Raw genomic sequence first — 14,728 nt, forward strand, 5'->3', positions numbered from 1 at the left:
AGTGGGGCTCAGTGAGGATTGCAGCCGTGATGCACCTATGAAAGGACCACAGAACATAGTAGAAGTCAAGTAGTGCTTCAGGTGCAAATTTTCTGATTGCCTGATCATATACCTTTTCGTACAGTCATATTATTTTTATTGGATTGAAAACAGTCCTTTCACTTTCCAGTTGTGATCTCTTGACTTTTGTGATTCACTAGAGTACACGATATTGTGCAGAGAAGGAAATTAAACTGCATGTCTCTGTTTCATTCTTTATTATAACAATTCTCAGTCGTTGGTACAACACCAGTGGCAGACAATCTGCAAAGAAATCTTTTATCTGCTACATTTTTCTCTGTGCAGTTTCAAAGATAGCCCTATGTAGAACCACTTCATGTGGATGTAGCTGTGGCACAACCATCTTTCTCCAGGAACAAGTGCACCGGGCCCACAGACATGTGCAGCAAACCTGGCGACAGCCACCATCTGACTAGTTTAGGAGCAATGCTATTCTGTTCAAAAGTATTCCCGAGTTGCAAACCTGGTTCTAAAAGGGTGTATAATCCCAACCAATGCACACTGAACATTGAATCCATCATCAGCCCTATGTAGGATAAATATATTAAAGGTCAGATGCTTGCTATCAGTGAGTCAGTAGCAGTGACATGATACAGCCCTATGCATTTGTTTAGCACTTAAAATATCTTAAATGATAAATGTCTGTAAGTGATAAAACTTGGCACATTATAGGCATTTACTAAAAAAGAACAGAAATTCTCAGTAGTGTCTGCTTCTGGATCTTGTTCAACTTCCAGATAACAACCCACCCAAGTATTTGTTTAAAATTCAGCCATATGCCTTAAAGACTGCATCTATTTTAAAATCGTCGTTTCTCATGGTGATCAAATCCATCTTCTTTTCTATTTCAGCCGTCAGTTCAAGGAAGTGTTATCCTATAAGGTATGCAAAAGGTGAAGCTGTGGTTTAGAATTTCTTTCTGTGCCCTTTTCTGTGTCTTTCCGTATGGTTTGAGTGGAATGAGTAATTCTCTTTTAATGATAGGGTTAAAAACACATCAGAATACTGAAACTTCACCATTGCATTCCATGTGTTCCTTCCTCTTTTTTCTTTTAGTGCAGGAAAAAGACATTTCGTAAATACAGTATGGAATACATTTCTGTGTGTAGTTTAGGTTATATCTCATTTTTTAGTTTCAATAATTTCTAAAAGTAGATGACAAGATAATTAAAAAAATTAAAACAACTATTTATTAGTTAAAACATAAAACCATGAAAAGAACAATGATAAAACAACTGAATTGTTTCACTATAAAAGAACCATATTCATCCATCAAGTATACATAGATGTCAAGAACCTGTTGAGCCTTCGAGGAGTACTTTCCTCCTAGTCTGCTCCACTGAATATTTTGGATAGGCCTGAAGGCTTTTGTGTGCATTTTTATGCCAGTTTCCCATTTTTTAACCGTTTTCCTTCTTTATGGCTGCTATTTCCCCATTTCATTTGATTTTCTTCTATCCAGATTCAATTTGGACAGTGATGGCTTGAAATTGCTTTATTTTTCTCCCAATTGTATTTGAGATGTAGTTTTCGTAGTGAACAGCATGTGAACTAATAACCACATTTTCATAAGATGGGAGGCTGAATTGCTTTTGGCACAAGTAAGCCTAGTGACATAGTTACAGAAACAAAGAGTTTAAATAAAATAAGTAAAAATAAATTTTCATAATAATTCCTGCCAATTTGTTATGGACATATAGATGAAGCTCATCACCCACAATGAATGTTCCATTCATTTCAGCAGAAGCAAGCGCTTCATGTGTGGAATGTTTCTTTCTATTGAAACTTGCTCCAAAATGTAGAAGATAACCATGTATGTTTCAGCTCACACAGATATGCTTTGAGAGCTATGTTCTGCCTTCTTTCTGGCATATTTTACTTTAATGCCCTATTTGGCTAGAAAATATGACATATTCATTTGAAAAATAACTTAAATATTATTTATAGTATATGCAGGCAGGATTTAAGTTTGATGAGGCCCTAAGCTACTGAAGGTAATGGGGCCCTTTATATGTCCAGCTGTCCTTTGTCAACAACCAATTGTCACTGTTTTTTGTGTGTTGAATATGTGCTATATGGTGATTTATGAACCTAATAGGTATCTAAAGCCATTTGCACATAACAAATAGGAGCCCACACAACACAAAACACTCTTGCTGTATGTAGGTTTTATTTTATTTGTTTTTTATCTTATATTTTGGAAATGTACATCTAGTTATTTTTTTCTTTACATTTTTTTGGGGGCCCCAAGAGAGTGGGGCCCTAAGCTATAGCTTGTTTAGCTCATACATAAATCTGGCACTGAGTATATGCATCTTTAACTTTGTCTAAGACCATCACATAGTTCACTGGAAAATAATAGTTGATACATTTTCCATTGCGTTACATTTCCAACCTTCACAAAAATTTTGAAAAGACTGTATTTTATGAGAAAAATTAATGCAACCTTTTAAATAGAACATAAAAGATATGAAATCTCCACAGGTTCTAAGAAGCATATTGTTTTAATAAATTTGTATCAGTTGATTTTTTTAAAGAAGAAAACTTGTGCTAAGAAGCCCCTCTAAAATCAGTATTGTATTATTTACATGGATCTAGACCAGATGCTATATCAGTTCAGTGTATAAATTTATAATTTTTGGTTCTGTAGGCTTTATATAATATACAACTTTGCATATTGGATTGATATATTTTCAGTTACTGATGTGTTGCCAAAAGTTGGAATGTGGTGGCTAGACACTGTGTCACTGTCTCCATAGTTCATCTTAATTTTCTGTTTCCTTTCACTGGGAAATTCAAGGATTAGTGTCAAGTAAAACCAAAGTGTTATTATAGAGACTTGACGATTCCCACCCACCCCATTCAAAATGGCAACTGTGGCATCCCACAGTGAAGACTCAATTCATTGCTGACTTTTAAGAACAATTTGTAGCAAGTTCTCTTTTCTCATGGGAAATAGTGTACATACATTTCAGTTTGAAACTGACTATTCAGTTTGAAACCTATTGGAACTGAACACACATAATGGGAAACAGCCTTTAAAGGAAAAAGAATTTGGCCAGGGTGATTTTGATTGGACAAGCAATGGCGCATATGAGAGGATGCTTAACCCATACCTTGCCTGCCATTTTTCCACTTTTCCCTCTCCTGAAGCTGAATATTGCATATCTTGCGTTCTACAGCTCCCCAAAAGTTAGCTGTCCCAAATAACTTGTTGGTGTTGTTTTGTCAAGGTACAGGAATAGCACCCTTCCCATAGTTTCTAAAAATATTCTCTCTTAAACAAAAAGACTATTTTATTTTTAAATCCTGATAACTCTGCATCTTTTCAACATTCCTGTTTCCGTTTAATTTATTTAATTGGATTTTAGCCATCTTAGGCATTTCTTATAGAAAGTTGGGGCTAAAAATGCAATAAATAAATATTTTGTCAGGACAATTATTACATAGCAAAAACAAGGAGTATAATGGCTGGGGCATGTTCCACAGGGGGGGATGCACTGGGACAACCGATCTCAGTGATCATGGGTAGGAGGAGGAGTTACGCTAAGACCAGACCATGTCATTACAGAGGAGGCAGGTTTAGTCGTTGTCTGAGGACTATCCCTGCCTCCGAGTCTGGTCCTGACCGGATGGATACTAGAATCAGCAAGGGATACCCACATGACCTGAAGGTGCTGCTGTGCAATGCCAGGTCAATGATTCATAAGACCACTGCCATCCATGACTTGATCATGGATGGAGGATTTGACCTGGCATGTGTAACAGAGACTTGGTTGGATGAAGCAGATGGGCCTGTCCTTGCCGCTGCTTGTCCACCAGGTTTCTCTTACGCACAGCAACCCAGGTCACGTGGGCGGGGAGGGGGGGTTGCAGTGATTTTTAGGAAGTCATTAGTTTGCACCAGGCGTCCTATTGGGAAGACCCAGTTTTCTGAGTGCATGTTCTGGAAGTTGGGCAATAGGGGCAGTACAGGATTCCTTTTGGTGTACCCGACCTCCCCGCTGCGCCAAGGATTCCCTGCCCGAGCTGCTTCAGGTTGTGGCGGATGTTCTCCTGGAGACACCTAGCTTGGTCGTCCTAGGGGATTTTAACATCCATGCCGACACGACCGTACAAGGGGCCGCTCGGGACTTCGTGGAAAGCATGGCCTCCATGGGGCTGTCCCTGAATAAGTCTGGCCCAACCCATAGCCGTGGACATGCCTTGGACCTGGTGTTTACCTCTATGGATGTTGGTGATCTGACACTAAGTAAAAGCGAAACGAAAGAAGTGCCATGGTCAGATCACTTCCTGGTGCAACTGGACTTCTCTGCGACCCATCCCCTCTGCAGGGAGGTGGGACCAATTCGGATGGTCCGCCCCCGCCACTTAATGGATCCAAATGGTTTCCAGAGAGTGGTAGGGGATGCTTTATCCCATGTTGATGGCCTTTCAGCTGATTCCCTGGTGGCCCGCTGGAATGTGGAGTTAACCAGGGCTATTGACTGTTTGGCTCCGAAGCGCCCTCTCTGATTGCATGGAGCCCGGACAGCCCTGTGGTTTTCCACACATCTGAGGGCAATGAAACAATCGTTGAGACGGCTAGAGCGCCGGTGGCGGATAACTCATTCCGAATCTGACCGGACACAGGTTAGAGCTCAACGTCGAGCCTACCAAGTGGCGATAGCGACGGCGAAGAAGAATTTCTTCACCGCCTCTATTGCATCTGCAGAAAACAGCAGCAGGAGACTTTTTCAGGTGGTTCACAATTTAGCGGAACCACCTGCAACATCGGGGCCCAGTACGGGCCACATGTTCTCCTGCAATGATTTTGCAAAGTTTTTTGCAGATAAAATCGCTCAGATTCGGGAAGAAGTAGACTCCACCGTGGGAGCAGGGCCGGGGCGGGAGAGTGCAAGAGTTCTGTCTAGTCAACTTGAGTGGGATCAATTCCAATCTGTTACCTCCGAGGATGTGGACAGGCTGCTTGGATGAGTGAAACCAACCACCTGTCTCCTGGATCCTTGCCCATCCTGGCTTATAAAAGCTAGCCGGGAAGGACTGGGCGATGGGCTTCGTGGGGTGGTGAATGCTTACCTCCGTGAGGGAGCCTTCCCAGACCCGCTGAAAGAGGCGGTTATTAAACCGCTTCTTACAAAACCATCTTTAGATGCGGCCACGATGGCCAACTATCGCCCAGTCTCAAATCTTCCATTCCTGGGCAAGGTGATTGAGCGAGCGGTTGCCGAACAACTCCAGGCACGCCTGGAAGAAGCGGACCATTTGGATCCCTTCCAGTCGGGATTCAGGCCTCATCATGGGACTGAAACTGCCTTGGTCGCACTGGTTGATGATCTCCGGCGGGCTAGGGACAAAGGTGAGAGCTGTTTCCTAGTTCTGCTGGATCTCTCAGCGGCGTTCGATACTATCGACCATAGCATCCTTCTGGACCGTCCTGAGGGGCTGGGAGCTGGGGGCACTGTTATACAGTGGTTCCACTCCTTCCTCCTGGGCCGTGTTCAGAAAGTGGTGGTGGGGGATGAGTGTTCAGACCCCTGGGCTCTCACTTGTGGGGTGCCTCAGGGTTCTGTCCTCTCCCCCATGCTTTTCAACATCTACATGCGGCCGCTGGGAGAGATCATCAGGAGGTTTGGGCTGGGTGTTCATCAGTATGCGGATGATACCCAGCTCTACCTCTCTTTTAAATCAGAACCAGTGAAGGTGGTGAAGGTCCTGTGTGAGTGTCTGGAGGTTGAAGGATGGATGGCGGCTAACAGATTGAGGTTGAATCCTGACAAGACAAAAGTACTGTTTTTGGGGGACAGGAGGTGGGCAGGTGTGGAGGATTCCCTGGTCCTGAATGGGGTAACTGTGCCCCTGAAGGACCAGGTGCGCAGCCTGGGAGTCATTTTGGACTCACAGCTGTCCATGGAGGCACAGGTCAAATCTGTGTCCAGGGCAGCTGTTTACCAGCTCCATCTGGTACGTAGGCTGAGACCCTATCTGCCTGCGGACTGTCTCGCCAGAGTGGTGCATGCTCTGGTTATCTCCCGCTTGGACTACTGCAATGCACTCTACGTGGGGCTACCTTTGAAGGTGACTCAGAAACTACAACTAATCCAGAATGCGGCAGCTAGACTGGTGACTGGGAGCGGCCGCCGAGACCATATAACACCGGTCTTGAAAGACCTGCATTGGCTCCCAGTACGTTTCCGAGCACAATTCAAAGTGTTGGTGCTGACCTTTAAAGCCCTAAATGGCCTCGGTCCAGTATACCTGAAGGAGCGTCTCCACCCCCATCATTCTGCCCGGACGCTGAGGTCCAGCGCCGAGGGCCTTCTGGCGGTTCCCTCATTGCGAGAAGCAAAGCTACAGGGAACCAGGCAGAGGGCCTTCTCGGTAGTGGCGCCCGCCCTGTGGAACGCCCTTCCAGCAGATGTCAAGGCGATAAACAACTACCTGACATTCAGGAGACATCTTAAGGCAGCCCTGTTCAGGGAAGTTTTTAACGTGTGATATTTTATTGTATTTTTGGTTTTTATGGAAGCCGCCCAGAGTGGCTGGGGAGGCCCAGCCAGATGGGCGGGGTATAAATAATAAATTATTATTATTGTTATTATTATTATATGGAAACCTAAAAATTCAAGAAATCCTGCAAAATTAAAATCCCTGTTGTTTAAAAAAAACAGAATGGGAGGATTTGTCTTTGTAAATGGTATTACCTAAATTCCTTCCCAAAGTGTTTTGTGTTCTCACATACTTATCTCCATCTAACATTACAAACAGCTCTGTCAAGATATACAGCTCTGAAATGGTTCAGATTGCTGTGACTTGGCACTTGAAATTGCAGCTGTCCAAGCTAGTGCAGCTGTCAGCCAAAGCACTGTTATGGCATTTTTCTTTCCTTTTGCATTTCCCCCCCTGTTAAAAGCATAACCACCTCTAAGGCCTAGTGTGTGTAAAAGTATATTATAAACCATGTCTCTGTGGGTCATAAGATGTGATCAGTGTAACCTAATTGTGGTTCACCAGGTGGGATTGATAGATATTGTAGCCAAAGTCTATGATTTGCTGTACAAAGGAAAACAAAAAAGGCTGGGCACAAGAGCTCTTTGGGCACTGCAGCGTTGTGAGTCTGGTGTTGAAGTAGCAAAACACTGGGAACATAATATGATCCTTGCTGGATTAAGCTAAAGATCCATCTAGTCCAGCATTCTTATCTCATAGAGACTGACCTATGGGAAGCTTGCAAGCAGAACAGAAGTCTCTCCTCGCTTGTTGGTGTTCAGAGACACAGACAGACAGAACATAGCCATCATGGCTCAAAGCCTTATCCTCCACCAGATTGTCCAAGTTGTTGACCACCACTACAGTTAATGGAAGTGAATTTCATAGTTTAACTATGTGCTGCATGAAAAAGTACTTTCTTTGCCTGTTTCCCATCTTGCCTGTGTTGGTGAAGCTGCATGGTACAAAGCTTCCACGGGTCAGACGTGATATAGATGCTTAAGGATCTAACTACAGTATTGAAAGAGTCCACACAGGTCATACCAGGCCATCGTAGGCTAATTTGAATGCTTCAGTTTATACCCTCTACTAACATCCCTTTCATTGGTGTCCAAATCCGATGTCATGCCAGAAGGACCTGTTCTGAATAATATTGCATAGCAAAACAGGCAACTCCAGTCGGTATTGGGGGCTTCAGATGTACACAGTCTCCCAGTATATGCTACTATGGTTGCTAGTTTGGAATAACGTAATGGAAGAAGCTGGCAATATTTATCTCTCTGTGTGTTTTTTCTATTCTAGGAGCACATGATTCTTTGCCGATTTGCTGATCAGACAGCTGTCCAGCTTCCCCCTGAACGCAGGCAAATAGGTACGCTTTTCCATAGAACAGCTGTTGTGTAGATTACATACACTCTACTTGGTGATGTGCTTAGCTTACTATATATGGGTTGCCGTGGCATGCTTATCAACAAGGAATGAAAGTGCTGGTTTCTCAGAACACACAGGGAAGTGTCTTTAGAGATACAGTGAAATAGTTTTCTTTGTTGAAGCTCAGTTTAAATCTGGGGTTGAAAGTATCACACAGTGATACAGTGAACATTCATCTGTTACTTACAGTCCAATAAAGGAGGTGATATAATTTGAGAAACATGCTTATGTTTTTTCTGATGCCATTGGGAGCTAGTAACAGTGCAAGGGAGCTACTATAGTGCAAGAGCTGGAAATTACCGTTCAAATCTCACATCAGCCACGAACTAAATAAATGGCCTTAGGCAAGCCCAGTACTCTAGCAGCCTTAGTCTGGGGAACTTTAAAAAGCATGATAGAAATACAGTGGTACCTCGGTTTAAAAACAGTCCGGTTGAAGAACGATTTGGTTTACAAACTCCGCAAAACTGGAAATAGTGTCCCGGTTTGAGAACTTTACCTCGGTCTATGAACGAAACCCAAACGGTGGAAGGGCATTGGCGGCAGGAGGCCTCATTAGGGAAAGTGTGCCTCAGTTTAAGAATGGTTTCGGTTTAAGAACGAACTTCCAGAACAGAATAAGTTTGTAAACCGAGGTACCACTGTATTTGAAACAAAATAAATAGAATCTGAAAAGGGTGGTGGCTTTTATGAAAGTTTTCTCCCTTTTTATGAAAGTGTCCCTCTTGCCAAAAAAAAGGACAGTAACAAGGACGCATTTGCAAAGGATGGCAATAGATCTAGTGGAACCTTTTAAAACAGGAAGAGTAGCTGGCTGGGATCCACACAACTGCATATCTAGTTCCATATGCCCAAGGAAGCTTTGAGCTTGTGTTTCTCTTTTACAGCAGTTCAAATGTCTTCAGAATATGTAAGATTGGTTTGCATAGGGTGAGCTGATATTCTAGGGATTCCCCTGGGAGTTTTACTTGATGCCAGAGCTCTTTTATTTTCAGCACCAGATAAAGGTCTTTTTAAAACATGGTCGGGCACTTTAGATCCTTTTGTTTTTATGCTGTTTTCTTAGCCTCAATGGCTTCTCTGCCTTTTTAATCAGTTCTACTAATTTGTTAGTGTTTTTTATATTAGAGTTACGTTTTCTTGCAAGCTGCTCTGGGAATTTTGTTGACGCATAAATGAGGCATTGATTTTCAAAAAATAAAGACAAGGTGTTTCGGATAAATAGACAAAACAGGGTTCGATACTGTTGCATGCTTTGGATACAAAATTCACTTCCAATGTATAACAGGCAGTAAGAAGAAACAATGTCTATGCATCTAAACCATGGGAAGGCCATATCCAGCCCATTCACCTTCTAAATCCAACCTGCAAACCGTCCGGGAATCAGCGTGTTTTTACATGACTAGAATGTGTCCTTTTATTTAAAATGCATCTCTGGGTTATTTATGGGGCCTGCCTGGTGTTTTCACATGAGTAGAATGTGTGTTTTTATTTAAAATGCATCTCTGGGTTATTTGTGGGGCATAGAAATTATTTCTTCCCCCCAAAAAATATAGTCCTGCCCCCCACAAGGTCTGAGGGACAGTGGACCCTGCAGAAAAAGTTTGCTGACCCCTGATCTAAACACTTCTGTGGTGGCTAAGAGTACAACAGGAAGCATTGAGGACTTGAGATAATCTTACCTATTTTTTCACAAAAACTGGCAAAACTTTAAAGCCACTCCTGTATCTGGAAAGGAAAACGTGCTGACAAGGTCACAGCTGTGAGTTCAAGAGGTGCCACTCCACCAAATGGGAGTGGGCATTTCTTCCAGCCCTTTGGTGATATGGGAAGGAAATGTATCACTTAATGAAGGGTGGAGTGGATGGCTGTAAATGAATCACAGAGTGTCAACTCAGCATTTCAGGTAAATTTGATGTTGTGACACTATAGTACTTCTACACACACACCCCCCTTTCAAAGATAAAGTAGGGAGAGCAGACTTTTGTGAACCACAAAAACGATCTCTCACTGGCATTTTTGTTCTTCTCCTTGTTTCTTCTGAAGATATACTTGACATCAGGCTTATTCGCTCCATTAAAAGAATCTCTTCCATTTCAGTCATCTTTCTTCACCTTTTAAACTTGCTAATGGGCGTGTGGTTGGTGAGGATTAAGTTTTGTTTTCAAATGACTAGGGTAAAGGTCAGATCAGATCAGCACTAACCACATGCTCTGTTAGAGGCAGAATCAGATAGTGAGATTCTACATAAGGTGTACTGTTTAGCTTGCAATTCTGAACATGCTTACTTGGGAGTAAACCTCATTGAATCCAGTGGTGCTTCTTTCTGAAAAAAAGACACACAGGGTTGCATAGTTAAAATGGTCACCGCCACCATTGCTTTGTTTATTATAAAGATGATTGTTTTTGCATTAATGTTCCAACCCAAAATGAAACAATACAAAACAATCCAACAAAAATATCTTTTCTACCACTGCACCGCCACTCATTCCTTGCCAGTAATCATGTAAAAATAACTTGCAGCACAATCCTGTGTGTTTCTGCTTGCTGAATTCAATGGGGCTTACTCCCAAGTAAGTGGGTATAGGATTCCAGTATTAGATGGTAAGATGGTACAATCTACCTACATAATAAGTTGCAGATATATGCTGTCATGTGTAACAAGTCCACTTTAAACAAATGCAGAATCAGGACATATAAAAATTCAATTCTATTATCTTAAGGGAGGTGGCATATTTAATTTTTTCTTTCATATTTCAGAGTTCTTCAGTAACTCAACATGCTTATTTTATCCATAATATAATGGGATACTTTGGATTCATATTGTATTCAACATTCTGGAATTAAATGTTAACAATGTATTAGTTTAAAATGTAAAAATAGAATTTGAAAATATTTTTCAAATATTCAACAACAGCAACAGTGCAGATTATCAGCAAGAATATTAATTAGCAACAATATTACAAAACGTTCCTGCAATTAAATATGAGTGCTCTAGTCAATATTGTCCACTCTGGCTAGCATCAGTTGTGTCATTTTTAACTGGTAATGCCAGGGATGAATCCATGGACTTCTGCATGTCTTCTAACACTGAGCCCCCATAACAACACACATCTTTCATTTTTCATAACTTAGTATGCAAACATCAGCCCTTAATCCATCTCACTTGGTCACACACCTTTCTACTCTAAATATTATAAAGCAGGTGGGGGGAACCTTTGGCCCTCTAGAAGTGGCTGAACTACAACTCCCATAAGCCCCAGTAGGCATGGCCAATGTCCAGGAATGATGAGAGTTGTCGTTCCTCAACATTTGTTGTTGTTTAGTCATTTAGTCATGTCTGACTCTTCATGACCCCATGGACCAGAGCACGCCAGGCACTCCTGTCTTCCACTGCCTCCTGCAGTTTGGTCAAACACATGCTGGTAGCTTCGAGGACACTGTCCAACCATCTTGTCCTTCGTCGTCGTCTTCTCCTTGTGCCCTCCGTCTTTCCCAACATCAGGGTCTTTTCCAGGGAGTCTTCTCTTCTCATGAAGTGGCCAAAGTATTGGAGCCTCAGTTTCACGATCTGTCCTTCCAGTGAGCACTCAGAGCTGATTTCCTTAAGAATGGATAGGTTTGATCTTCTTGCAGTCCATGGGACTCTCAAGAGTCTCCTCCAGCACCATAATTCAAAAGCATCAATTCTTCGGCGATCAGCCTTCTTTATGGTCCAGCTCTCACTTCCATACATCACTACTGGGAAAACCATAGCTTTAACTATACGGACCTTTGTTGGCAAGGTGATGTTCCTCAACATAAGGAGGGCCAAACGTTCCCTACACCTGCTATAAAGAGACATTTCAGCTGTATTAGAAATAGCCATATTAGGAAATTTTCCCAAGTTGCATTAATAAGCAAAACAAAGGTCTGAGACACTGCAAAATATATACTGGCACCACTACTGTTAATGACTGATACTGAAATGACCGTATTCACTATTGTTACAATTGATGCTAGGATACCCGTTTTCATCAGTGGGTGTTGATGCTGAAATGTACATTTGCATTTGTAGTATTACAATAATTATGAGAAAGTGTATATGTTATTTGTTCTTATTTTTAGGTAAACACTGCATGGGACTGGTGGATCTGGACCGGGCTTGGGGAGTGGAAAAATGCAACTACTCTGCGCAAGTGATATCAATGGAACCAGAGACATGTTCCCCAAAGAACAACTTGATAGTGGGTGTCCCAATTTAGTTCAAAGGGCTTTTCTGATCAATTTGAATTAATAATCACTCCTTGTGATCAAAGTCCAGTAACATTTTGGAGATACAAACTGCAGCTGCGAAGCAGACAGTGCACATCTTGAATCCATTGTCTCCAAAATAAGGAAGCAGAGAGGAAAGGGGTTGGCGGTGGGGCTGCTTGCAAAGCTTCCTAAATCCTCCTTGAAATGTGTGATTAAATGACAGCTGGTTCTCAGAGCAGGAATATCCCAAAATGTCCATCTGCCCCCACAGTAATACCAATAAAGGTTTTTTTAAAAAAAAGCTTCATCACTGGCAAGGTGATTTCATTTCCTTTTCTATGAAGATAGATCTTGCATGTTCGAAAACAGATTTTGCAAGTATTTTTGTACTCAGACTTTGACTATACTAACAAGGGTACCCAACTACAGAACTCAACTCTCATCATTAAAATCTAGTAACATTCTTATTCTGCAACCATGCTAAGAATGTGGACAATAAAGGTTTTTCTTCTTCTCCCATAACACTGGGAGACACTCAGTGAGTTAGAATGTTGGAAGATTCAGAACAGAGAAAAGAAAGTACTTTTTCATGCAGCACTTGGGGCTTATCCACAATTCCTCTAGTCTCGCTGCTTTCACCTGGAGAAAACCACTCTTTAGCTTTCAGTTGGAGCAAACCGGCAATTCAGGTTTTCTCTGGACTGATGTTTGCTCCGATTTAGAGCTAAAGAGTGGGTTTTCCTTGGGAAATGAGTGAGGCAAGGGGGGGGCGGAATGCTTGGACCACTCAAACCTCTGCCTTCTAGGCACAAAACAAGCAGAAGTGTGGACAATTCACTCCCGCAAGAGGCAGTAAAGGCCACCAACTTGGATGGTTTTAAAAGAAGATTAGACAAATTCATGGAGGATACGTCTTGTCATTGGTTACTGCCCATTATGGCTTTGCTCATAGTCAGAGACAGCATGCTTCTGAGAACAGAATACTGGACTTGATGGGAGTGAGCCAGCAGGTTCTTATCATAATCTTATGCCGACTTGCTTCAACAGTAATTTAGAGAACTTTCTCTGACTTAATTAACTGTAGAACTCATTAAGGAGCATAACCCTTGGTTGAGCTTTATAGTTTCCTTTTGTCTTTTCATTTTCCATTTCCATTGCCACAGCACCTTCCAAGCCCATTCTGCATTTGTAAGCACCTACACTCCCTGCCTATTGATATCAAGCAGGCAGTTTCACTGCACTCTCTTTGGTGCCTGCTAAAAACATTCTTGTTTAGACAAGCCTACCCAGATGCTTAGAAAGTTGAGGTAATTTTAATCTGTTTTAGTATTTTAACTTTTGGGTTCTTTAAGTATGGTTGTAATTTTTTCTTGATTTTTATTGCTTTACTATTTTGTAAACCACTTTCAGGTGTGTTTTTTTTACAATCAAGTGGGACATAAATTTTATGAAATAAATTAATAAATAAGCAGTGCTGTGGTTGTGCAGTAAAAGTTTTTATTTGTGAATGATTCATCTGTTGCTTTTTTGTATATAGGCAAGGAACATAAAGGCAACACCTGTATGCATTTTCTTAAATTTATTAAACAAGCCTATAGAAATCACACTTCATTTTAAGGACTTCTCACCATCTAATGAAATATTTTGCTTCTTCATCTGATATTTTGCTTCTTCTTTTTGCACAGTTTTTAGATTCACAGAAGATGGTGGCTGTTTTTGCTATAACATTTCAGCATGTTATTTCCTACCAGGTTTCTGTTGTGCTTGCTGTCTTTAATTTCAGCAATTTTCAATTCACTGTTGTGTTTCTGAGATATAAATGCATGTCCAATGCACATTATTGTTGTTTTTAAATTTTTAATCCTGCTGGATATAGGACTGATCAACCCACAAAAAAATAATATTCATGATCAAGTTATCTGGTAGATGTTTTCAGAGCAAAGAATGCACAATTGGTTTTCCCCCTTGGGCAGCACAGTTTCTGGACAGAGGAGCCCTCTTAGTATTAGAATTACTTCACTTCTAGTTAATTGTCTGACCTTACTTTTCCAAGTAATTCTTCACACAATCGTTTGTAAGCATTGCAAGATGTAAAGTACAAAGGGTTCTTTGAATACCAGATCTTGCAAACTATGCAAATATGAAGGGGGTCTTTGAATATCAGATTTTTAAGGGATATGGGAAATGGCCAAGGAGCATCAAAGAATGCCCTGTTGCTAGTTCCTTAATATGTGGAAGCACAAATGTGAGCAGTGAAATCTTGGAGCTCCTGTGTCCTGGCACTCACACTTTGCAATTCTTTTCCCAGGAAGGTTCTCTTACCCATCACACTGGGCATCTTCAGCAAATTAGCAAAACATTTGCTTTTTAAGAAAGCAATTTGCTTCTATTATCCTTGGATGATAAAGTGTCTACAGTGTCTATAACTGTCTACAGTTATAAAATATTAGCATTCTCAATGTTGCTCCACTTCATTTGTTTAGATGTTGCATGCTTTAATGCCCCCCGCCAT

The 14,728-nt window shown here is 41.5% G+C and overlaps 1 protein-coding gene across 3 annotated transcripts in view; it reads left to right on the top strand.

Moving 5' to 3' along the window:
* GSTCD (glutathione S-transferase C-terminal domain containing) overlaps positions 1-13,691 on the top strand; it is a 59,434-nt gene extending 45,743 nt beyond the window's left edge. For 2 of the 3 annotated variants that reach the window (XM_082236954.1, XM_082236955.1), the window contains 4 exons: positions 912-942; positions 7,852-7,921; positions 12,088-12,206; positions 13,380-13,691. In XM_082236954.1, coding sequence (XP_082093080.1) covers positions 912-942; positions 7,852-7,921; positions 12,088-12,206; positions 13,380-13,514 — 355 coding nt within the window. In that variant the 3' untranslated portion in view covers positions 13,515-13,691. Of the gene's footprint in view, positions 1-911; positions 943-7,851; positions 7,922-12,087 lie in introns of all 3 variants that reach the window. The other variant, XM_082236956.1, reaches the window with a different exon arrangement.
* Positions 13,692-14,728: the final 1,037 nt, after the last annotated feature.

The sequence above is a fragment of the Podarcis vaucheri genome (assembly GCF_965113315.1).
Source record: "Podarcis vaucheri genome assembly, chromosome: 9".
In the NCBI taxonomy this organism is placed as follows: Eukaryota; Metazoa; Chordata; class Lepidosauria; order Squamata; family Lacertidae; genus Podarcis; species Podarcis vaucheri.